General features: G+C 31.9%; 2 protein-coding genes across 2 annotated transcripts; one reads left to right on the forward strand and one right to left on the reverse strand.

Annotated features, from left to right (window-relative positions):
- The first annotated feature begins 205 nt into the window (after nt 1-205).
- Nucleotides 206-9,125, forward strand: LOC139490536 (uncharacterized). The gene is made up of 9 exons (XM_071277341.1): nt 206-339; nt 591-657; nt 2,803-2,889; nt 4,489-4,590; nt 5,115-5,304; nt 5,657-5,770; nt 7,182-7,339; nt 7,947-8,093; nt 8,856-9,125. The coding sequence occupies exons 1-9, from the start codon at nt 284-286 to the stop codon at nt 8,997-8,999; spliced, it is 1,065 nt and encodes a 354-aa protein (XP_071133442.1). The 5' UTR covers nt 206-283; the 3' UTR covers nt 9,000-9,125.
- Nucleotides 9,126-9,599: 474 nt separating this feature from the next.
- LOC139490535 (uncharacterized) lies at nt 9,600-23,736 on the reverse strand. Its single transcript, XM_071277340.1, has 9 exons — nt 23,570-23,736; nt 21,716-21,974; nt 17,652-17,711; nt 15,872-16,073; nt 15,385-15,492; nt 14,112-14,325; nt 11,748-11,800; nt 11,029-11,175; nt 9,600-9,827 (listed from the first exon to the last, which is right to left on the reverse strand). Exons 1-9 carry the CDS (start codon nt 23,718-23,720, stop codon nt 9,639-9,641), a joined length of 1,383 nt encoding a protein of 460 aa, XP_071133441.1. The 5' UTR covers nt 23,721-23,736; the 3' UTR covers nt 9,600-9,638.
- Nucleotides 23,737-24,432: the final 696 nt, after the last annotated feature.

Raw genomic sequence — 24,432 nt, forward strand, 5'->3', positions numbered from 1 at the left:
TTTAAGTTGTGTAAATAAAGATAATAATACCATAAATATATTAATTAATACAGCACATCTTTTATCTTGACATATCAAGGACCATATAATTCTGTTAATGTCTCCTTGTATACACTACACCAACTTCCTTGTAGCTTCTGGAATTCGGTTTGCATCAGATAAGAATTTGCAACTGTTAAAACTGTCAGTCATATAACAGAACCGCCTAAGATTTTAATAAATATGCAAATTAGATGATTTTGATGGACCTTATATGGAAGGTACATGAAAGCTAACAGACAAAATGGCGACAACAAAATTTGTACTGCTTTTAGTTTTTCCAAGTTTGGTTTTTGGAAGGTGAGTTTTAATGCTAAAATTATATGATTAAATTCACACAAATGGTCATATAAAGCATTATTTAGAAAATAACATCGTTTACTTTTCTTCCAGACATTTTAAATTTATTTACATCGTTTTGAAATATGATGGGGTTTTTTTCGGAAAAAATTAGAGTCCTCGAGTTAAGAGTTGGTATTTATTATACAGATTAACTTAAATAACTATAAATATTTAATAAAGAAAAAAATGTGTTTACTCTGTCATTGCAGTTTTTTCCAAATAGACTATCCCAATGTTAATATATCAGCTGATCCAGGAGGCGATTTAACATTTGAGGTAAGGGGATACAATTATTGTTATTTAAAAATATTACATGTTTTATGATATTTATTATATAATAAACATCTTTATTTACAGTTTTCCTTGGTTAAAAAGTCTTTGTCCCTAAAAATTTATACTCGTCATGAAAGAGCGACTATAGAAAACCAATAATCAGATTTAAACGAAAACCAAATATGACTGAAAAACTGAATTATAGGCTCCTAATTTGGGATAGGAACATACATAATGTGGCGAGGTTACGCAATTTTGCAAGCTGCCAATTCTCCCTTTTATAGGACAGTGCTGTAACATCACAACAAAGAGCCCATTGTAAAGTTCAGTTCGATAGCTTTAAATTGTATTGTTATACCCTTTTTTAATACTGGTAATAATCTTAGTACGAAGTTTCGTGCAAAACAAAATTATATTACATTGCAAATTGTCTTAACATCCTTTTCTTTTTTACATGATTTAAAATGATGTCAGGCATGAAGGAATTTAGGAAAAAATGTTATTATCATACATAAATATGTCCCCAACAGCATTTGCTAATTTACGTGATATATAATTTAGGATTTATTAATATTAGATGAATTTAAGTTTGAATATTGATGCTCCAAATTATGGAACAAAGCTATGAATTTTATTATTATATTGTTTATTGCAAAGTTTTTGATTACAATGAAATTAACAATATAGTTTTCAACCAGTGAACTTTCATGCCCACCTAGAGCCATTGTTTTTTTTTCGGTATCTGCGTCCGTCCATTCGTCTGTCTATCCCGCTTCAGTTAAAAGTTTTGGTCAAGGTAGTTTTTGATGAAGTTGATGTCCGATCAACTTGAAACTTAATGCACATGTTTCCTATGATGGGATCTTTCTAATGTGTATCCAAATTAGAGTTTTGACCCTAATTTCAAGGTACACTGAACATAGAAAATGATAGTGCGAATGGGGCATCCATATAATATGGACACATTCGTGTTTATTAGTGTGTTGCAAAATTAGGCCACCATCACCTTTTCATAAGGCTAACCCAGGGGTAACCCCAACCATAGCTAATGGATGATGTTTGTTATCTCGAATACGATGGAGATTAATATCTTAAACCATGTATTTTTTGGGTTAGACATGTTAATATTCAATGAATGATATGTGAATTAGTACCCGAGGGGTCTTCCGCGCTTCTGCTTTTTCCAATGATGCAATATCTTGCAAATAGTTAATATTATCACTCATAAACATGAAAGATTATTATTTGTCTTGTCGAAACGAATATATTAATTTACAGAAAATAGAAGAATCCAGGGGTTCTTGTTTGAACTGTAAAAATACATTGTACGATGCTTAGGATTTTCTCAAGATAATGCCCACCCGCTGTTATTTGAGTATGTTACATAAATGTCACTATACCATTTGAGATACTTATCCTTTAACCACATTTTTCCAAATTTTACATAAAAAACTTGAATTCAATAAGATATAGAATTGGTGCCCAGAGGTCACCCCTATCCCCTGCCATGTGAAAATGATAGAATATCAGCCAAACGGTTAGATCTCGTTCACTCAATAAAACTGAGAATGCATATGGAGAATGTGTCAAAGAGACAACAACCCGACCAAAGAAGAAAAAAATAGCCAAAGGTCACCAATTTGTCTTGAACGTAGCGAACAATCCCACAACAAGAGGCAGGCTTACTAGTTAAGTGAAAAATGGACGTCACACTAACCTTTAAAAAATATAAATTAACTTATGAAATTACTAGTCTAATGTTAACCAATGCCAGTGTCTCCAGACGTCGGACATATTCGTGTGTCAACACGAATAAAAGATACATGTAAATAGGGTTAATCCCAGTAGGTTATTCAACTCCCTGTCAATTGACATTGATAAACATATTTGGAAATGGTTGAGATCCCCATCTTACAGCATATATTATTCTCTGGTTTGTATCGCCTTGTATCTATGTTGAGTTTATTTGTCATATCAAAACAAATTGGATGATACACAACACAAGTCTTTAGGGTCATAACAACCCCTGATAATTGAGACTGATCAAATTACTTAACATTGCGATCCCTACCTTAAACAGCATAATTTCTGATATAAAATCTAATATTGTTTAAAGGAATGTTTAGCTTGTTGTTTGATTTATTACAGGCGGGAACAGGAGGAGATGTCATATTAGAACCAGGACAAGGTGGAACCGTTTACATATCTGGAACAGATTTAAGAAAATTCATTCAGGTACACAGCAGTTAACTTCTAGCGTTTGTATTTTTACTGTTATTGCTAAAGGTGTGGTAACCTGTACTTTAATAGTTAAACAAGAGGTACCATCACAAAGTTGCACATACCGTTAGGCATAATTGCAGCCATCGTGAAAAGATTTAAAACTTTTAAGAATTGAAAAATGACCCATTTTTATTAGAAATTTGTTTTGTGTCGCTTCTAATTATTTATTACTAGGAACTTGGTACATCCCCCAATCAAATGAATACTAATTAGGGTTCATTCGCTTTTTTATGTCAAATTATCTCAAAAGTAAATATGTAAAATTTCTAAGTACAAATGAACTATGTATATGGCGATATATACTAAATGTTGCTTATGGCGCGTCTCCTTTAAGTATCTAATACGAAGTGATGGCGTGTTTTTGCTCTATTATGTCATTCTTTAAAGGTAGCCAAATAACTATCATACATAAAGGGGACTTCTGAAAACAAAAAGCTAACTCCTTATCTGCACGATGTAAATTTATATAGTTAATAGATATAGGCAGTTGTGGTATGAGTGCCAATGAGACAATTCTCCATCCAAATAACAATTTATTAAAGTAAACCATTATTGGTCAAGGTACGACAATATTTTTTTTCTCAAAACTTAAAAGACCATCTCATGAAGTGCGGACAAAAAATAGTTTTAGTAGTTTAATTTTGTATTTGAAATGGGAAAGCGTGTATATTGTTAAGTGCAAATTAGACAAATACGGAGGACTAAATGATTGCTATCTCATTGCTTGAAATTAGAAATAATAATTGCATATTTAGGACAAGGGCAGGTAATTACTATTGGTACGTTCTAACAAATAGGGTCAACATTGTTGAGTTACTAAATATCTATTCGGTCGCTGTAAAAATAATGGTTAAGTTCTTTGGCCTGTCTATATACATTTACTTCCCTTTCAGAGTGTTATTTGCTAAATGTTGTTGCTGACATCTTGTCACTCTCCAAACAAGGAGCACCGTTCTTAACATCTCAATCTAAGAAGCAAGACTCGACTATATTTAGAAACATTTCTCATATCGAACATTGAAACCGCTTTAAACATTAAGCTTAAGTCATTATGTCAGACAGATAAAGATCTTCGATACCCTTGAAAACCGAAGGAATGAGTAAATAAACTCATCATAGATACAAGGATTGAAATTTTGTATTTGCGCCAGACTCACGTTTCGTCTACAAAAGACTCATCAGTGATGTTTTAATTAAAAAAAAGTTAAAAATGCCAAATAAAGTACGAAGTTGAAGAGCAGTTAAGCTCGTAAGGTTCCCAAAGAAATACAACAGTTGAACAATATTTTGTTTTCTGCTTAGAAATAAAATGACACAAACATGAGTGTATTGTATTCGTTTAACTGTTTGAAGTTATGCATGCAGATATATTCAGTAAAATACTAATAACATGTTATTCTCATAAATCTTTTGAGAGGTAAACAAATAACAGTATTTTGGTTTTTGACGAATACAATAATATGCAGTGGTTAATTTTACCAAGAAAAAAGGACTTCAGACAAGTTCATCATATTAAACTTTTATATACAGCTAAATTAAATATATTTGCAGAAAGTGAAAAGCTTGCCACCAGTTTGGACAAAGCAGTCCGTACACGGCACTCTTGGAACATTTCTCTCAGGATCGGTGGTATCTGTCTCGGTTCAAGCTTTAGTGAGTAAATTTAGCAAATTTAAAATAAAAAATCAGCCAAAAGTAAAATAACAAAAAATACGAACTTCGAGGAAATTTCTAAACAGAAAGTCCCGAATCAAATGTCAAAATCAAAAGCTCAAACACATCAAACGAATGGATATCAACTGTAAAATTTGAACTCCACTGTTCATTCACTTTCCACAAGCAAGGTATGTTTTAACACGCTTTTTTTCTTGATTACTAGATAAAATAATGTAAATGAACCACGAGCTGTAGTCTTGGTAACTGCAGCAAAAACAAAAAAAAAAACAACTACCTAAGGTTAATCCCTTTACAAAATCTTTCTTACTTAGTATGTTGAATGTTTGGATTACAATAATGTAAGAAAAATTTGCTGCATAATCCTTTGTTATTTATACTGATACAATACATTCGACAATTACAAACAAGTATCAATGTGAGGATATATTTAAGGAGAGGTAAACCAACATAAATACGCGAAAGGAACTACTAGTAGATACTAGTTTTATGATTTATTACAGGATCCAGATGGTGGAAATATCACGTATCAATTGGTATCTGGTCATTTACCACCAGGAACAAATCTTAATGCTAAAACAGGCAAAATAACTGGTCGGGCACCCGATGTGGATGCAACGTACACATTTACCATCCGGGCAACTGATCACCATGGAAAGTATGCTGATGGTAGTTTTTCAATTGATATTCGAGGTATGCGAATAACATAAGATTCAGATCAACGGTAAATGGGCGAGCTAATCTCTTTTTTAGGTTTAAAAGACTTTTTCTATTTGATGATATGCACTCCTTAAATGTAGAAGTTTCATTGCTTTATTAATTCAGTGAACACTAACCTTCTCAAATTTGCATATTCAGAGCCACAAATTGATATGTTTCAGGTTTAAAGACTTTTTTGTTAGAACTGTTTTTGAGACTTATGTGCCTAAAATAAAGTAAGCACTATTCCAGAATAAAATATATATTGTACATTAATTTCTACAGTAGCTACTAGTAACAGAAGATATGAAATATTGGTAGGTTAGTGTATATTTTGAATTTTCAGAACGCGACCAATGCTTAAGTCATCCCTGTCAACATGGAGGTTCATGCACAGACGGGTTTAATGGTTTTAACTGCACATGCGGACAAGACTATGGCGGATCATTATGTGAAACAAGTAAGTATCATCCTATCGAAAGAAAGTTCATAATCATAACACAAATGCTAAGTTATCATAATTTTGATTGCATTTTATGCATACTAAAGGCCATGATTAATGAAACAAACACGATACAAACAAGATATGTAAGACATTTTGTACATTATTACACATATACTATGCTATAGAAATATCTTTACTCATTCATTGCCAATTGCGTGCTATTTTACATTTTGCAATTTTGAATAAAGTTACAGTCAATCTATACATAATCCTGCCATTTCTGAACATTTTAACATCTTTTAAATCAAAGCGTACTGGTTTCCGAAAATTTAATTATACAAGAACGGTACTTTTGGTCTGACAAACAGGTTATGTTTGTTCTCCTTCTTTGATTATATTATTTGTTTCATTATTCAAGAGCCCTTATGTATAAGCGTTCAATAGTGATATCAAGTCCATAAGCTTTCATTTGATACCTAGACATCCAAATATGTTAATCATGCCAAGAAATTGCCTCCGTTGAAATTCTGCAAATATCCCATAGAGCAAATTACATGGATGTTTAATATTGACCATTTGGTATATGACCGTGTTCTAAGCGACACGTACATAAAGGTCATAAATTAATTTGTTGAATGAAATCAAAACTACTAATGAGTGCCGTAGGAGGTCTACCGGAATTTTTAGCTAGAATTTCTTGGCATGTTATATAAAAGTTAAAGTTACAGATATGCGTAGGAAATATTTTGTGTTAAATATGTACTTAAGATCTTTATGATCGGGCCCGAATACGCTGTCCTATTATATACTTATAATTACATTAGATGTATGTTTCATTACAATACGTTATTCTGATTGGCTAACTTCACATCACGTGTTATTCGTTAAGCAATTGTATCACTCAATAAAACTTCTCATCCATGATAACACGAGGTCCCACAATAAAGTGCACAGGAGAATTAAATAAAAAAATTTACAAAATCCGTGTTTTCATTATCCTAGCTAACAAAATGTAATTATAAGTATTGAATACTTCTTTATGTAACTTCAAAGGGTTGTTAAAGTGTTGACCGTGCGCACATTTTTAGAATGAAGCGCTTCCGCGCTTCATACAAAATGTACTTCGGTCAACGCTTTTACACCCCAATGAAGTTACAAAAAGAAGCATTCAATTTTTAAATAAGCTATAATAACCGTGTAGTGACAAATATTTAAAATTAGAAAGGCATATGTATAAGAGCTTTTCATGTGTAGTAAACTCATTGAGAGAAACCAAAGTGAAAATAAGAAACAATGATGGCTCGCACATGTATCCGAAGTATCCCTGCGTATTAGAACTCTGAATATTTCAGATCTTTTGACTTTTAAATACACTGCTATATTCTATGTATTGCACATTTTGTATATTTTTTCTATATATTATTAGACTGTCCAACTAACCCATTCGGTATCGCGAATGATAAAAAGATAATTCCAGATGCGCAGATGTCAGCCCACTATACGTTAAGTACACAAAATGCAGCTGACGGACGATTGAAGAGCAGTTCCGGGTGGTTAGGGACTGGAGCTGGATCATGGCTACAGGTCTGTGGACGGAATATCGATCCGCTAATTTTATTATCAAATAATATGTTTTCGTTAAAGTACTGTAATTGAAACGACACTGTAAATATGTACATTTCCAGCAGACTCTTTTTTGAAACTTATTGAACTGCCTATGTCAGTAGATATGCATTATGTGAGACTAAGGGCTCATTTTAAAGCAATCGTTGAAAATGTATTATAGATCCAAATATTAATTGTATCATGTTTCCAGGATTATATTACACAGGAAAACATGAACCAACTAGTGGGAAGATGAAAGATTTGTAAAAGTTAAAAGTCTACCCATAACATCTTCTTTGATTGTTGTGTTAAACAATATGATATTTCTATAAATATGTGAACTAAAACCACAATTTACTTAGGTATAAAATAAAAATTAAATGATATAAAAAGAAAATCAAATTTTGTAAAAAAACAAATACACTTTCCATTTCATCAATATATATTTTACTCACGATTGTGCATATTACTTACAAAATAAAATCGCAGGTGAAAATGAAAGAAGAGTTAACTAGATTTTTCTCTAACAAGCAAGTTAAATATTAGTGTTTAAATAGTAGTTATCTAAAACCCCTATATCTTACAGGTAGATCTTGGTGAAATAAAGAAAGTTTACACAGTAGCCACCCAGGGTTACAGATCATCTTCATATTATACCCTGACTTATAATGTACAGTACAGTGCAGATGGAAACAGTTTCAAATATATTGAAGACTCGACAGGAGGCCACAAGGTTCTTCACTTATTCATAGATTGATATCAGAAATAATACATAATCTCACCTGTAATTGAGATGTATAGTAATGCACATGTAATTCCCCTTGTTTATTTATTTGTTTTTCTTGTTTTCGGTTGATACTAACATGTAGAGTATCGCTTGTTCATATTTTTTTAATTATTTTAGGCAATTGCATGAAACCGAAAATACTGGTCAAGTTTCCATTAGATAAATGAGGTTTCTTTGGTGTCCGGTAAATAATTCAAATATGGCATGACCTTTAACATGTACAGCTTATTATACTGTAAAATATGATATTAACGGTAAACGTGATCGTATCTCAGTTATTGGATCACATTGTGTGTTGATTGCGATTTCTTTTATTTTTGACTCAAACCATTTGACTTCAATTACAATTTTGAACCTACAAATAACGAATCAAAGACGATCCAATTTTCCAATGGAACTCTCCTACGACGTAAACGTTACCACATTAACTATAAAGTTTCGTAAAAAGATATATTCTAGAATGAAAAGTTTGTTGCATAGGTCAAAATAAAGGTCAGTGCGGGTTATTTTCAACATTTGTATGCTCATGACTTCTTACAGATAAAACTTATACTAAAATTATATGCTTCCCGTCCCATTACACTTTGTCTTCCTAAGAATTTTATCTCACCGCTATTTATATATTGCAATTAGTAAAGAAAATATTGAATTGAAATGTGGAATAGTTAATATGGTTGCATTATTTTTATTATTCGTATTTATTTTTAGGCTTTTGCTGGCAGTGTTAACTACGATACAATTGTAAAGCATTATCTAACACCACCAGTAAGTGCCAGATTTGTACGGTTTTTACCATTATCATGGCATAGTGGAGGAAATCCTGGACTAAGAGTGGAGATTTATGGATGTTAAGAATTGATGTAAACACACGATTGCATAAATGTTGGTTTTAAAATGTAACCATCATTTTGTTATGCTTGTTTTTTCTCTCCTGTATACAAAGCAATTTTTGAAATTAAAAGAACAGTTTGAAAACAACCGAACAGTATAAAATATGTTATCTCATTTAGGCCTAAACTTTGTCGAATCGTTGTATTACTTAGATCATAAATGTTGTGTTTGAATGACGCGTTAGTTGTGAATACGAAATGCCTCTCGAGAAATAAAAACGAGAGTAAAAATATTAATGAAATTAACCATCAAAAGAGAGTAATTACAGATACAAACAAACAAACAAATAACTTATTAGAGTCTCACCTCTTTAAAACATTTGATATAAAACACAATATAGGCTTACAAGTTAAGGCACCAGTTGAGTGTTTTCCCCAAAATGCATGCCAGTGGAATTCTAGCTAAAGCCATCATTGACTCAAGACAAAAAAAATGTTCAAAATATTCGAATTATCTGAGTATTTTATCAACAGTACATTAAAGACCCATTCAAGAATAATACTGTATGTTAGAAAGTGTACGACACTGTTTGGTTAAACACATCAATACAACTAACTATTTCAATTAAATAGTTATATTGAACAAACTTCCATACACATCTCAATTAATCAAAGGCGATGTTTCATCTGTTTCTTCTGTCGTTGATTCTAGAATGCATGGTATAGACTGTCTACTCGAGTTCTTTGTGTTATTGTAAAATTGAGCGACATCTATCTCTGGAACTGAAACAGATCGGTAATTTCTCTTTGGGGTTGGAGTTGTTGTTTTTTGGATCCTATTACGAATTTGCTGTAAAAGAAACAAAGAATAATTAGTACTTAATGTAAAATAAGGAAACTGCAATACTCTGTAGATAACCACAACACTTTTCTTGTACCTTTATCTTTAAAGATAATGCAGATTAAATAACGGGCAAAAAAATGACAGACGCCAATAAAAAATAACCAGATGTGGTATGATTTGCCAAAGAGACAAAAATCAATCTAACTAAGTTAGTGCAAGCAATTATGGGCAATTTTCCCCGACATAATATGAAACAATTCAATTGAAAAAACTTATTATAACAAAACAATTTACGAAAAAAATATATGACAGACATGAACCAACGACAACCAATGAAACCCAGGCTCGTAACTTGGGACTAATATGGTATTGGTGAACAGAACTGTGAACACTAATTTTTTTTAACAAAATCAGGAACTATTTTTAATGTATGAATTTGGAACTTGAAAGAATACTCATCTATTATGGTTTCAACATGTTAAATTTAACAGATTGAAAAAAATATTTTGGAGTTTAAGTGGATTTGCTAATTAAAAAGATATGTTTATGGTAATAAAATATTAAACGGAAAATCAGTTTTAAAAAATCTTTCACTACATAAAGAAGGATACTGAAAAATTGTTATGTCGAACGTACTTGGAAACACAAGTTAAACATAATGGCTTTATTATGCCAGCCCTGCAATAGTAGAGGCATGTTATGTTTTCCAATCTGTGAAAAATTTAATAACAAAAGTAACGAACTCTGAGGAAAATTCAAAACGGAAATTTGACAGTCCGTAATCAAATGGCATAATCAAAAGCTCAAATACAACACGAATGGAAAACAACTGTCATATTCCTGACATGGTACAATCACTTTATGACATGAGTCCATCCGTCTGCCAGTATCAGGTCAATGTATTGGTTTCAGTTAGGTAAAATTTGAATTGAAAATCTTTTGTGACCACTTTAATTGTCAAAGTTGATGACGAGGTAAGTGGTTTAATGTGTATCCCAAATGTAGGTCTTGACACAGATTTCAAGGTTCACTGAACAGGAAAATATAATAGTTTGAATGAGTCGTTATGTCTGATGGACACATATATTTGTTAAGGATGTTTCAACTATATTGATTTTGCTACTTATAAATGCCTCACTGACGGGTTTCTCACTTAAAAAAAGACCCAACAACATATAAAATGGTTAGATGTTAAATGCGTACGTACTTTTTCAATAACTTCAGATATGCTGGCTCTCTTAGTGTTAGCAACTTGGAGTTTATTGTCGATATTAACATCAACATCTGTTTCATCAACAATATTCTCCTGTAATAATTCCTCCATCAAATCTTCTAATGTAATAATACCCATAATCTACAACAAAATATGCAATTATTGATAACCGTGAGAAACGTGTGCATACTAGTATATGCATTATACCAAACATACAATACATCTAAGTACAATGTTTACATGCTGGATATCTATCTACTGATTGCAACAGATGTCCAATCTTAATTACAGTGCTTGATCAAACATATATACAAACACGGCAAGCATGCCAACTTAACCTCTTTACTACACGCAATGTTATATTGAGTATTATTTGAAGGTTACCACTATTTCATGTCCGAGTTTTTTTCCGAAAAACATTTTAACGCCGATTATATTTATTTCTTTTCCATGCTATAGATGATATTCGAACTACATTTCACTTCAATAGTTCATTGCATATCCAATTTTTCTAGCATGAATTTCGACCTTTATAAAATTGATGATTGCTTATATTCTCCCCGAGTTTAAAAATGATACAGTAAAAGATTCACTCATGAGATTCAATATCATTTTCAACAGACAAATAACATTACAATCATTATTATGCAACGTAATTTTGATGTTTCATGTTAATCTTTCTTATGTATTTTTAAGTAAAATTACATGTTTACCTTTGGCGCCAATGAATAGGAACGTCTGTGTTCTTTCACAAATGCTAAATGCCCTACAAAATTAAAAGCAAAAAATGGTTTCGCACATTATTTTCTCTTTTGACGTATCTAAAAATTCAGTATTAGGTTGGAACAATATTTTCTATTTGTAACAGTTTATTTATATTTCTGTTTTCTATTTGTAACAGTTTATCTAAATTTCTACATATGATTAGACCGAATAAAATACAAGCATCTCATTTTACTAAGAAGTAACTTAACAAAAAACATTTGAAACTCCACAAAAACTTCAAAATAGAATATACAATATCAAATTGCAAATTCTAAAGCTCAAACACATCAAACGAATGAAAAATAACTGTCATATACCAGAAAACACTTTTAGGAATTTTGTCCTAAATGCTCTTCAACTTCGTACTTTATTTTGGCTTTTGACTTTTTGTTATTCGAGCGTCACTGATGATTCTTTTGTATACGAAACGCGTGTCAGGCGTAAATATAAAATTTCAACCCTGGAATCTATGATGAGTTTATCTACAACCACTGGGTCGATGCCACTGCTAATGGAGATTTATTTTTCCGAGGTTTTCACCAGCCAAGTAGTCAGCACTTCTGTGTTGACTTGAGTTATCATTGATATGTTAATAATTATAAATTAACTGTTAACAAAATTTTGAATATTTGAAATAATTAGGCTTTTCTACCTCAGGAATAGATTACCTTAGTTGTATTTGGCAACACTTTTAGTGTTCCTCAATGCTCTTCAACTTCGTACTTTATTTTGGCTTTTTACCATTTATTTTTATTCGAGTGTCACTGATGGATCTGACGTAAATATAAAATTTCTATCCTGGAATCTATGATGAGTTTATATGTCAGACTTGGTACAGATACAACACGCCTTGCATTGTCTAGATACTCTTAAGATATTTTGATAGGTACCTGAACTCTCGTTTGACTTGTAAATTCAACGTTTCAGTTCTCTTTCTCTTCCCGACTGTGATATTTAAACCAAGTACAGATAACTTGTCTGTGATATATGCAAAGCATAACATGCATACCTTGTCAAACTGATGGGTCTTACTACGTGATAGGATTCCTTCAAGTTTATTTTTATCTTGATTTATATATTACATTATGGTACATAATTCAATTCGTCATTTTTAAGGAAATGCCTGTACCAAGTTAGGAATATGACAGTTGTTAACCATTATATATGCATTAGTTGGATGTGTTTTATCATTTGATTTTGCCATTTAATTAGAGACTTTCCGTTTTGAATTTTCCTCGGAATTCGGTATTTTAGTGATTTTACATTTTGTTCAAGTGGATAAATAGTACTGTAACATTCATTAACTATTTTTACATCTGATTTACCATAGCACAGGTATCACGAACAATATTTCATATGATAATACAATTAATTGAACAATTACTAACACTTTTCAATATTAATATTCTTGTAATTGTCATAAAATACATACATACATAACTATTAATCTAATCTCGATTTAATCCAATTTTTAGAAATTCACATGTGACGTTATTTTTTGTGGCGTGATACATTATGGCGTTTTAGTGAAAAGTCGTAAATTAATTTTAGGTATTCAATGATATTTCTGTGGTTAAGATTTCGAAATGTACTATTACATTATTTATTTGTGTATTTCTCTGTCCTGAGTGCTCTGTCATTTAGTTTTACTGTATTCTTATCATGCAATACAATTCAGAATGGAAATGGGGAATGTCTCAAAGAGACAACAACCCGACCATAGAGCAGACAACAGCCCAAGATTACCAATTGGTCTTCAATGCAGCGAGAACTCCCGCACCCGGAGGAGTCCTTCAGCTGGCCCCTAAACAATATGTTACTAGTTCAGTGATAGTGGACGTCGTACTAAACTCCGAATTATACACAAGAAACTAACATTAAAAATCATACAAGACTAAAAAGTCAGAGGCTCCTGACTTGGGACAGGCGCAAAAATGCAGCGGGATTAGAATGTTGTCATTTTAGCGGTATATTTAACAGTGCAACAAACTTGGAGGTTGGGCTAGACACAAACCAGGTTCAATTTACTTTTTTCTCCTAAAATGTCATATACCGAGTCAGGAATATTGCAGTTGTTATCTAAAGGTTCGTATCTATATATGTTTATGTCGTTAGTTTTTGTTGCACTTCAGTATTTCTGTTGTTTCGTTGTTTTCCCCTAGAAGTTAATGTGCTTCCCTCGATATTTGTTTGTAATCCAGATTGTTCTCTCAGCCGATTTATGAATTTTGAACAGTGGTTTACTACTGTTTCCTTATTTATAGACTGAACAATAACCTTTATTTGTTAAGAAGAAATACAATATTTAATACCTTTTGGTCCTTTTAACTCGTATAGCAGATCAAATAAGGGTAAATCTGGTTGAACATATATGATGTCTCTAGTTGCTTTTGATGATAACAGAGCTCTAATGGGTATGGTCTGATAAGGATCGAGACATAACAATGTTTTTGTCAATAATACCGTCACAATATTATCTCTGTTACCTTCATATATCGGGATTCTAGAGAATCCAATTTCCTGTAACTGGAAAGCAATAAATTCTTTAAAAGATATACGACTATTTTAAACGATTCCAAATTATGATGTATAAGTTTCAATTTTTTTATTCATCTATTTAAGATGTTTTATCAACCTAATGAACTATCTCAAACATTTGTTTAATATTTTTATTAATTATACTTTTATATGTTTTTGTCTGGTTTCAGTATTTAGATATGAATTTGTAGTATGTAGTGTTATTATACAACTTGAAACAGATGATATCGGATATGTTCCTGATAATACCTTTCCCTTATTAAGAATTTGACCTACGGAATTATACTTTTACCAGATTTTTAATAACATAAGCAACACAATGGGTGTCACATGTAGAGCAGGATCTGCTTACCCTTCCGGAGAACCTGAGATCACCCCCAGTTTTTGGTGGCGTTCGTGTTGCTTAGTCTTTAGTTTAGTGTTGTATGTTGTGTCTTCTGTACTATTACTTGTCTGTTGGTCTTTTTATTTTTAGCCATGTTGTTGTCAGCTTAATTTCCATCTATGAGTTTGACTGTCCCTCTGCTATCTTTCTTCCCTCTTTTGAAATAGAAGTTGTAAAGATAACAAATCTGTGCAAAATACATTTGCCGGTATTTTCTTACAAAATAATAACTATATGGTCCTCAAGAAAAATAAAAAAATAAAACACTAAATAAATACAATAATTCATTTAGATACACATTAAATATATTTTAACAATGTTCTGTATATGTGTTTGTATGCTATAGAATATATATATTCTCTGATGATCAAATTGAACTGGTATTATAATTGATTGTTCGATATCCCCTTTTTATACGCCTAAGCATACTTCATATCACTTGTAAGCAAATAGGTCGACAATTTTCAAGGTTTAGCATGCGTATCACTGTCATGCAAACAGAACTGCATCAATTTTTATGACGACAGCAAAACTTGATGGATAAAGTTTTAAACCGGAGACCATCGGGTTGATTCAGCATGGGACTTACAAAATTAAAAGTCATAGTTTATATTTCAGTAAGGAATTCTTCTAGATAAGTCTTTAAAGCTAAGTTTACTCACTACTTTAAGTGTGTCCTTGTTCAAAGTGTCGTCGGCGTTTATCATAAACACGTCATCTATAGGAACTATTATATCTTCTGTGGTTTTCACCTTCATATCAAGAGTACTCTTAAACGTGAATAAAGTAAACTTAAATTAGAATTGCATACAAAATGAAACAATTAAGCTAATTTTAATGTCAGATATTAGCGTAAATATTTTTTTGTAATTGGCTGACAATTAACAATTAACAATTAAAAAAATAAAGTTTACTATCCGGGAATTTGTAAAATGCATGTTCTTCTTATCAAGTTCTGCCTAATACTTTTATATAAATGAAACTATTTTAAAAATTTTGTTTTGGACTCATTTCTGTCTATGATACATGTAGTTCAAGAAATTCAAGCAAATTCAACTCAATTGCTACATGACGATACACTTTAAAATTATTATAAAATATATTGCGAAAGTTATCGCATGCTTTAGATACATGAAACACATTTGGTACCTTTATTATTCTGACTTCGTCTTGTGTAAATGGTTCTTCCAATCCATTCTCACTACATCCATCGTCAGCGTGTAAATCAACAAGGACTTTAAATTGTGACCGCTTATAGAACGTGCCGTGGTCAGCGCCAAGTAAACAGTCCAAAACCTTGGATATAGGCCAAGTTACTATGCATGTTATTGCAATTAGAACGTACACTAACCTAAAGAAAAATATTACATAGAAATCCTTGACGATTACCATATATTCTGACAATAAAACATAAAATAGTTCAATTATTTCTTATAATCACTTTCAAACCTACATCTAACATAAACAAAGAGAGAGAAACATTACAAAGAGGACGTACAGGGAAAAGTGAATGAAAAAAAACCAACAAAAAAGTGATTCAATACGAATATGTCTCTGTCGAAGAATATACAGACAATACTAAAGAACAAGTAAAAATGTAGATCTCCCTGAAAAATTTATTTTACAAGGAAATTTGTTGTAAAATTTTACATAATTACATGATGATATTAGATTAAAGACCCTGCAGACATTAACAGAAAACGAAAGCCAAGCAAAGATAGAATTAAAGCCATTAAATACCGTAAAAATGTTGACTGTTCGAAAGTAGTAATAAATACATAAGTTGACAATTTGAGCAATACTGGATAACAATACACAGAATAACAATGGACATTGGTGGTCGTACGTGATTTGTCTCTTTTATTTTTATTTCTAGTATTGCCTTTTGGTTCCTTCTTTAATAAAGGTGTTACTCGTTATTTTTATATGTAGGTATCATCGTACATAATATACTTTAGTACATTGTACCTAAGTTAATGTATCCGGTAAAACCAATGATCATATGTGGACAATCATGTAGAAAAGGCAGATTTTAAGTAACGGTATATTGTTATACTCTATACAAAATATTTGAAATGTTTATTTCTTCTGAACAAACACTGACAACTATTGAGGAGACATATAACAAAGGCAATCAGAATGATGTCACCGAAAGAAAGAGTCCGATGTTCATTTCTAGTTAGGCGTTCGCTGATATGAACTGAGAAGCCGAATTTTAAATACTCCGGGTGTGGGTTTTCTCGCTGCGTTGAAGACCAATTGGTGACCTTCGGCTGTTGTCTGCTCTTTGGTCGGGTTGTTGTCTCTTTGGCATTTCCCCCATTTCCATTCTCAATTTTATAACCAACATTGGCTCTTAAATCTACAGAGATGTTTTTGTGTACCTTTTTCCGTTTTTGAACGAGGCCATTTTATTTCCTTTTTTTTAATGTATCAATATTTGTTAGAGGGTTATTATTATATGATATCATTCCAACGCTATTGTTCCAGATCCGTTGTAATATACAATATAGTATATGCCAGTTGATTGAATTTATTTGAATGGTTCTGGTGATTCTAATTTGCTCTCAGTTCCATATACCACAATTATATTTAGCTGATCTGATAAACTGATAAAAAGTGCTAATACTTGACAGCTTGTCAATATAAACTAGCACAAGTACTTGTGAAATGAATAACCAAAGAGTTTGTCTTCGTATACAGTGTACTTTAGTATCTAGTATCAAATAAATACATTTTTATCGAATTGTTTAACAAATTCACTTGTAAGTTCGCCAGACGGACGAATAATCTATTACTGTGTTCTTTAAAAAGAAAATGAATTCATAGCTGTAGATACATATTTCATATAAAACTTAACGGTTATGTAGAGTGATATGGATGTTATGTTCAATGTCATAGTTATAATGTTTTGTTTTCCCATACTTACGGTGATAAAGTTGCACCTATTGCTAAACCATACTTTGCTGTTATTGATTGTGGAATCACTCTGAAGAATATAGTGTGCATACAAGTATTTTGAAGCATTTGTCATACATAGTTATACAGAATCAACGTATATTTTATCAAACTTTATTAATACAGCTTGTTTATATAAAAAAATTCTTCCTGCATGACGTCTTCTCTTTAAGATAGATTCAATTTATGTCTAAGCTATATGGATATATCTCTTGTTCGCTTATGCAATTTAAAAAAAACAAACTTGCACCATTGATTGGTCCACCATAGTAAGTGATTTTTGTTAAATAAGACTTGAATAAAAGAGTTAGAACACCAGTGGTTCATCTAGTCTCTCGATTTCTAGCATTCAATTTAACTGTAATTCCTGGTCCATGAAAGTAATTTGGGGATTACTGAATGAAATTCGCAGGAGGCTTATACTATTGATTCTGTTTTCCCCCTTTTTTAATTCGATGATTAAATTAAAATGTGTGCATATGTTGTGATGTTACACTTTTGTTTCAGATAAGGGTAAAGATTTGGTACTATTAAAACGTTTAAACCGGTGCAATTGTTTGCACCTGTCCTATGTCAGGAATTTGATGTTCAGTAGTTGTCGTTTGTTGATGTGGTTCATAAGTGTTTCTCGTTTCTTGGTTTTTTTTTTTATATAGATTAGACCGTTGGTTTTCCCGTTTGAATTGTTTTAAACTAGTAATTTCTGGGGCCCTTTATAGCTTGCTGTTCGATGTGAGGCAAGGCTCCGTGTTGAAGACCGTACTTTGACCTAAAATTATTTACGTTTATAAGTTATGACTTGGTTGGAGAGTTGTCTCCTTGGCACTCATACCACATCTTCTAAATCTATAAAGTACATGTCTATTCAAAATCGAAGGTTTTATTTTCATATTTTATAGACTTCACCCTTAATTTATTTTTCGGTATTGTTGATATTTCCTTAACTTTTAAATTATTGAAAACACATTTTCTCTTCATTCCGGATATGTTTTCTTTCAAAACTTGATATTAACATTGTATTGCTAAAAACCTTTAACAATGCACACTTAAAAGTAAAATAGTCGTTCGTTAACGGATATTATGTGTATATATCATTATGTGAATTTTAGTTATATTGTCTACTTATTTTTATTTGTCACTTATTTGATATTGATAAAGTTTTATATATTACAATGAACATTTGAATTGAATTGATTTGAAATTATAAAGTTGCATGTGATTAATTTGAATCTCTACTGTGAAAAGAAAAGGTGACATGGGTATAAAAATATGGCTACCATTGGTCTCCTTCCAACTGTCATTAAAGAAAATTACAAATGTGGCTGTGCGGGATGTACAAAGACGCAGTCACGTTAAGTCAGAACAGGGACGTCATATCCTGTGCCTTGGGGAAAGAGAATATCGCGGTCTTTGTATTAAAACCCCGTAAAAGACTCTTTGAGGGGGCCCGTAAGTGACTTGTTGCAAGTCTAGAGTTATATTCCTATGAAATCTACCCTAACTTTCCATTGGCAAGCCAATTCTCCCGACCTTCGTCTCGGACGGCCTCTCTTACAGGACCAACATAATGTATTTATTGTTAATTTAGTCTCGTCCTAAAAACGCATGAAAGAATTGTCACAGTACGTTTAGCAATCAATCTGTTAAAAACAATTGTGATAAACTCCGACTATCTTTATAGGTGAAATAACTGGTTTATTATTATTCTTGATAACTTCTTCATATTTTACCGGGTTTACTATTTCACACACAATGTTGTTAGATACAATGTCAAACGCACATCAGAGTATAGTATAAGAATTATACGATATTAACTGAGAAATCCCTCACCCTAAGGCGGGATCAGCTGGCCCTTAACAATAATGTATACAATGTTAGATGCAAGAACCAAAATTAGATATAAACAACGTACACGACTAACAAAAGTGCAAAAAATGACAAATTCGTTTAAAATAAATAACATGTTATTATAATAGATTTTGTTAAAACAATACGTATATATTTTGTATAGCCAATATATGGTGTGTCAATTGCGGAACAAATAAATAAAAACACTTTACTGTTGGTGTAAATACATTAACGATATTAAACACTAACAACATAACTTTCGGCAATAAAATAAATGTTTTCAGCACAATAAAACTTTGTTTAACAACATATGGCCTCGTTTGACATGTCAAAGACTTTACAGTTATTCTAGCCTTTTAAAGCGATGAAAAAAACATACGGTAAAAAATGTTCAAGGGACCAACTACATCCATGTTGGAACATTCGATTTTTTGTAACTCTGGAAATAAGAAAAGACAGCATAAAACTGTGTCTCTTCCAACACCAGTGCCACAGAAGAAAGTCAAAAGGATAATACCCTGGACCTTTATTGAAGTATTTAGTTGTTCATGAATTTATCGATACATTGAAGCATCTTCATTCGAGTTAACGTCCTCGTCCTCGTTCTAAACCAGGAGGTTACGACTGTTTGTATGACGCTAGTCCTTATCTTGTTGAGGGTTTTAATCTTTCTGTTATCCATTGTTTACAGCTACATTATATCCTGGTGCATTTTCCTTTGATTTGTCTGCGTTATAAGTATGCAGGTCTGGTAAATATTGATGTTTCAAATAGACATTGTTTGTCGCTTGAAAAAGATTTTTTTTTTCAGCAGCACATGTTTAGCAACATTGTGGACGTCATTGTTGAAAAAAGGTTTGCGTATTTTGGTGAATACAAACTTTGGTTAAAACGGCACCTCAATTAGTTTAAAACGCACCAAAACCTTTCACTATGGTCATCAACTCTATCTTGGAGACTTTTACTTGCGTTTACCTGGCAATTTCTTGTTAACGAATGTCTATGCGTTACAATCGAATACTGTTTATGACGTTTATGAATACGCTAAACACGCTGGATGTATACTGTCTTTTAGCTTCGTGTCGTCTTTTCTTATATTGGTTGTTTCATGAGTTTCCAAGGTAGGGGGACTCAAAGGCAGGACACGAAATATGTGGTTGCTGTAGATTTGCTATCTGTACCATTCGTTATTCTGTTATTGCCTTACTAAAGCATTATCATGTCATTGGTTTTCTTGTTTTACATTTTTTGTCGTGTCGGGGTCATTAATTACTTGCTATACAATAAGGGGTTTTCTCAAAGTTGCCCCCTTTGCTTCGCATCACGGTGCGGAGCTATTAGTTTCAGTAGACATACACGCCATCTTGAAATATTACTGATCAGTTACTTTATGATTCGTCTGAGAATCAGCAACAGCCATAGGTTTAAATGAGATAAAGAATTACAGACTATTCTCGTTCAGGATAAGTCATCAAAAACCGGAAAATTAACAATGTGTATATCAGTTCCTATCAACTGTCATTAATTCATGTTCGTTTTATTATGCATATATTACACATTGGAATTCAATATTGAAATATCAATAATCAATACAGTCACGTTTATTTGCTTTGCCAAGCTGAAATATGCACGATTTGTTTTGCTAAACAATGTTCCTATACAAAGTTTTCAAAAAAGCATTATCTGCATTTTATAACTTCTCCTAATCTAGGCACACCTGCAGAGAGGCACTCATAACGCCACAGTTACACTCTTAAAGTACATCCATTTTATATCAATAAGTATTTTGTAGATAAAACACCCGTCTGGTGTATACAAATTTCAGTCTGATATGTACTATTGAGTTAATTTGCAAAAAGACCACATTTCTGTATTCATATATTGAAATATTTGATAATAAATGATGAGCCAAAAAATTTCATGAATTAATAAAGATGGACAGACTGAAGTTTAGAGCTTTTTTGTCTGAAAACCAATGTAGTTAACTTTCACGAAACGAAGCCTGGCTTCGTCAGTTTATTTTTCATCTATCAGTTTAAACGTCCCTCTGATATCTTTCGCCCCTCTTTAACAATCAATCATTACTTATTCAGCAAATATCAAAACGAATTCATCTGAAATAATTCAAATCGTGTCAAATTCTTCTACTATGAAATTCAATGTAAATGAAAATAAACAAATACTTACTCAGCAAATATCAAAACGGAAACAACTGAAACAACAACGGCATAAACTGGACTAACGAGTTTGTCCAGAAATATTGGCATTGATTCTTCTGCTGCTGAGCATGCCAACAACAAGGATACTAACAGAAGATGATGCTGCTTTAACAATGGCAAGATTTTCTTTGCATATTTTCTCTCTTTTTCATTTCCTCCCTCTGTCATTGTTTTAATTGTCGTAATGTCAAGAGAAAAATATCCAATAGTTAACCCGGATGTCAAACCTACAAAACAAGAAGACGTATAAGCAACCTTAATTGTCATAAAATATCTGTAGTTTTATTTTCTAATTTTCATCTTTTCTCTTTTAACATCGATCTAACACATTGTAACACTTTGAACAGTTGTTAAAACATCCAAAATTTGAGGTAGCTTAAATAGTACCAAATTATTGACGTTTTGTGTCAATGGGTACAGGCGGACACCAAGTTGAACTTAAACAGAAGGAATGCATTATTAGAGAAAGTAAAAAAGGACAAGTTTGTATATTTGATTTGTTTACATCTATTTCTATGGGCTTTGAATTTAAAGAAATTCATAATTTATGATTGATAACAACTTATATACGGGTTAAATTTTTCGAAAAACTAAGGATTTTCTTATTCCAGGCATAGATTTTCTTAGCCGTATTTGGCACAACTTTTTGGAATTTTGGATCCTCAATGCTCTTCAACTTTGTAATTGTTTGGCTTTATAAATATTTTGATATGAGCGTCACTGATGAGTCTTATGTAGACGAAACGCGTGTCTGGCGTACTAAATTATAATCCTGGTACCTTTGATAACTATTTACTTAAATTATAGAATTTTTTTTATGCATAAGCCAAATTCCGCCAAAAAAAAGCAAGAAAGATTAAAATATTCATCTTTTTAAAGCACTAATTTTCATCTCTGCTCCCGGCCACAATGCAATAAATGTATTACTTGTATATATACAATTATGCTTGATTTTGATAGGACATTTTTTATTCCCAGTACTAAAATATATATGGGTCAAGTGAAAAAAAACACTTCTTATGAGTCATAACAACATAATATATATATGTCGGTTTGAATAACAATTGTTTACTTTAAGTACTTTACAATTGGATCTTAAAAAATATTAATGTTTGAGTGTGTTTTTTATGGTTATTTATTTAGCTAGTCTTCAACCTCTGAAACATTTTTAGGCTGCCCTTCCACGAAATATTTAATAAGAATATTTGTGAATGTATTTGACCCCAGCTCCACCTTCAATGTTCTTTGTCTACTCGTATTCCACTAATTAAGTTACACATGATGGGAGGGTTTATCATATACAGCTAGATCGGTGTTAAGCTTGACTATACCCCACACATGCAATCGGACTTCCCCATCTCGTCAAACTGAAGGATCGTACTGCTTGTCGAAATCTTCACGGTAATTTTACTTTAATACCTCAGTTAATCATTCCGGTTCATTATAAGCAACTGTTTAAGATTCCCATTATCTAATCCGAAACACGTTAAATTTAAAAAAAAAGAAGATGTGGTATGATTTCTAATGAGACAACTGTTCTCAAGAGACCAAAATGACACAGAAATTAATAACTATAGGTCACCGTACGGCCTGCAACAATGAACAAAGCCTATACAGCATAGTCGGCTATAAAAGGCATCGAAAACAAAATGCAAAACAATTCAAACGAGCTACTTACGGCCTTATTTATATTAATATAAAAAAATGAACGTAAAACAAATATGTAACACATAAACAAACGACAACCACTGAATTTCAGGCTCCTGACTTGCGACAGGCACATACATACATATAACATGCAACCTATAAAAATGACAAATACCTGCAAAAAGTACAAGACCAACATAAATGCCACAGTATATCCAAAATTCACTATCAGTATAAGACAGAGGCTGTTCTTTCTTTTGATAAATTGTCCCGTTACAATCGATTATTTCCTCGTTCACAACAACACATGTACAATTTATAGACATTTTTTAACAAACAATCGTTTCTAGTCAATTTATATGTCAGTTTATATCAATTGAACTTTACGTATCTGAAAACCACAAAGGTCACGGTTAAGATGCCCAGGTGTTACAACCTTTACACATATAAATATGTATATTTTGTTCATTAAGTAATATCAAATGGTTTAAGGCCTTTCTCTAATTTATCGTATACATTAACTGCAATTAAGTCAGTTAATTATAATAATTCAAGAATAAAATCCTCGTTTGTACATGAATGCTTTCAATTGATATGGTATTAACTAGATTTACTAATAACACACAAATCTGATAAAACAGTTTGTATTGACCAAACCCTCGTAGTTTTTTTTAAGGAGCAGATTTCCTACAATACTGTTTTAGGCTGTTTGGACTATAGCTGTACACTACCCTTTTCATATATTTCATACATTAAATCGATATAAAGTCATTCCGTCATTCTGCAACGAACAGTTTTATGGAGTTTTTTCTTCTTAAAACCATTAAATATTGAGCTCATTTTTAGTATGTGAGTCAACTATGATGAGTAACAGATCGGGATTACGTTTGTTTTTGCTCTACTGAATTTTGCCTCATTTACAGGCTTTGGACAGTTTTGCAGTTTTTGTCATAAACGTCCTTGAAAATTAGTTAGCTGATTTATTGTATGCAAGTCGACTATGATGAGTTGCAGATCGAATTTACGTTTGGTTCCAAT

The sequence above is a fragment of the Mytilus edulis genome, chromosome 10 (genome assembly GCF_963676685.1).
Source record: "Mytilus edulis chromosome 10, xbMytEdul2.2, whole genome shotgun sequence".
Lineage (NCBI taxonomy): Eukaryota > Metazoa > Mollusca > Bivalvia > Mytilida > Mytilidae > Mytilus > Mytilus edulis.

Excerpts from the sequence above, each read along its gene's own strand:
- LOC139490536 (XM_071277341.1), top strand. The coding sequence starts at position 284 with ATGGCGACAACAAAATTTGTACTGCTTTTAGTTTTTCCAAGTTTGGTT. Across the intron at positions 5,771-7,181 it reads CGGATCATTATGTGAAACAA|ACTGTCCAACTAACCCATTC; the intron begins GTAAGTATCATC and ends ATATATTATTAG. Across the intron at positions 8,094-8,855 it reads ACTCGACAGGAGGCCACAAG|GCTTTTGCTGGCAGTGTTAA; the intron begins GTTCTTCACTTA and ends ATTTATTTTTAG.
- LOC139490535 (XM_071277340.1), bottom strand. The coding sequence starts at position 23,720 with ATGTCTATAAATTGTACATGTGTTGTTGTGAACGAGGAAATAATCGAT. Across the intron at positions 17,712-21,715 it reads TCCGTTTTGATATTTGCTGA|AGTGATTCCACAATCAATAA; the intron begins GTAAGTATTTGT and ends TATATTCTTCAG. Across the intron at positions 16,074-17,651 it reads ATAGGTGCAACTTTATCACC|GTTAGTGTACGTTCTAATTG; the intron begins GTAAGTATGGGA and ends ATTTTTCTTTAG.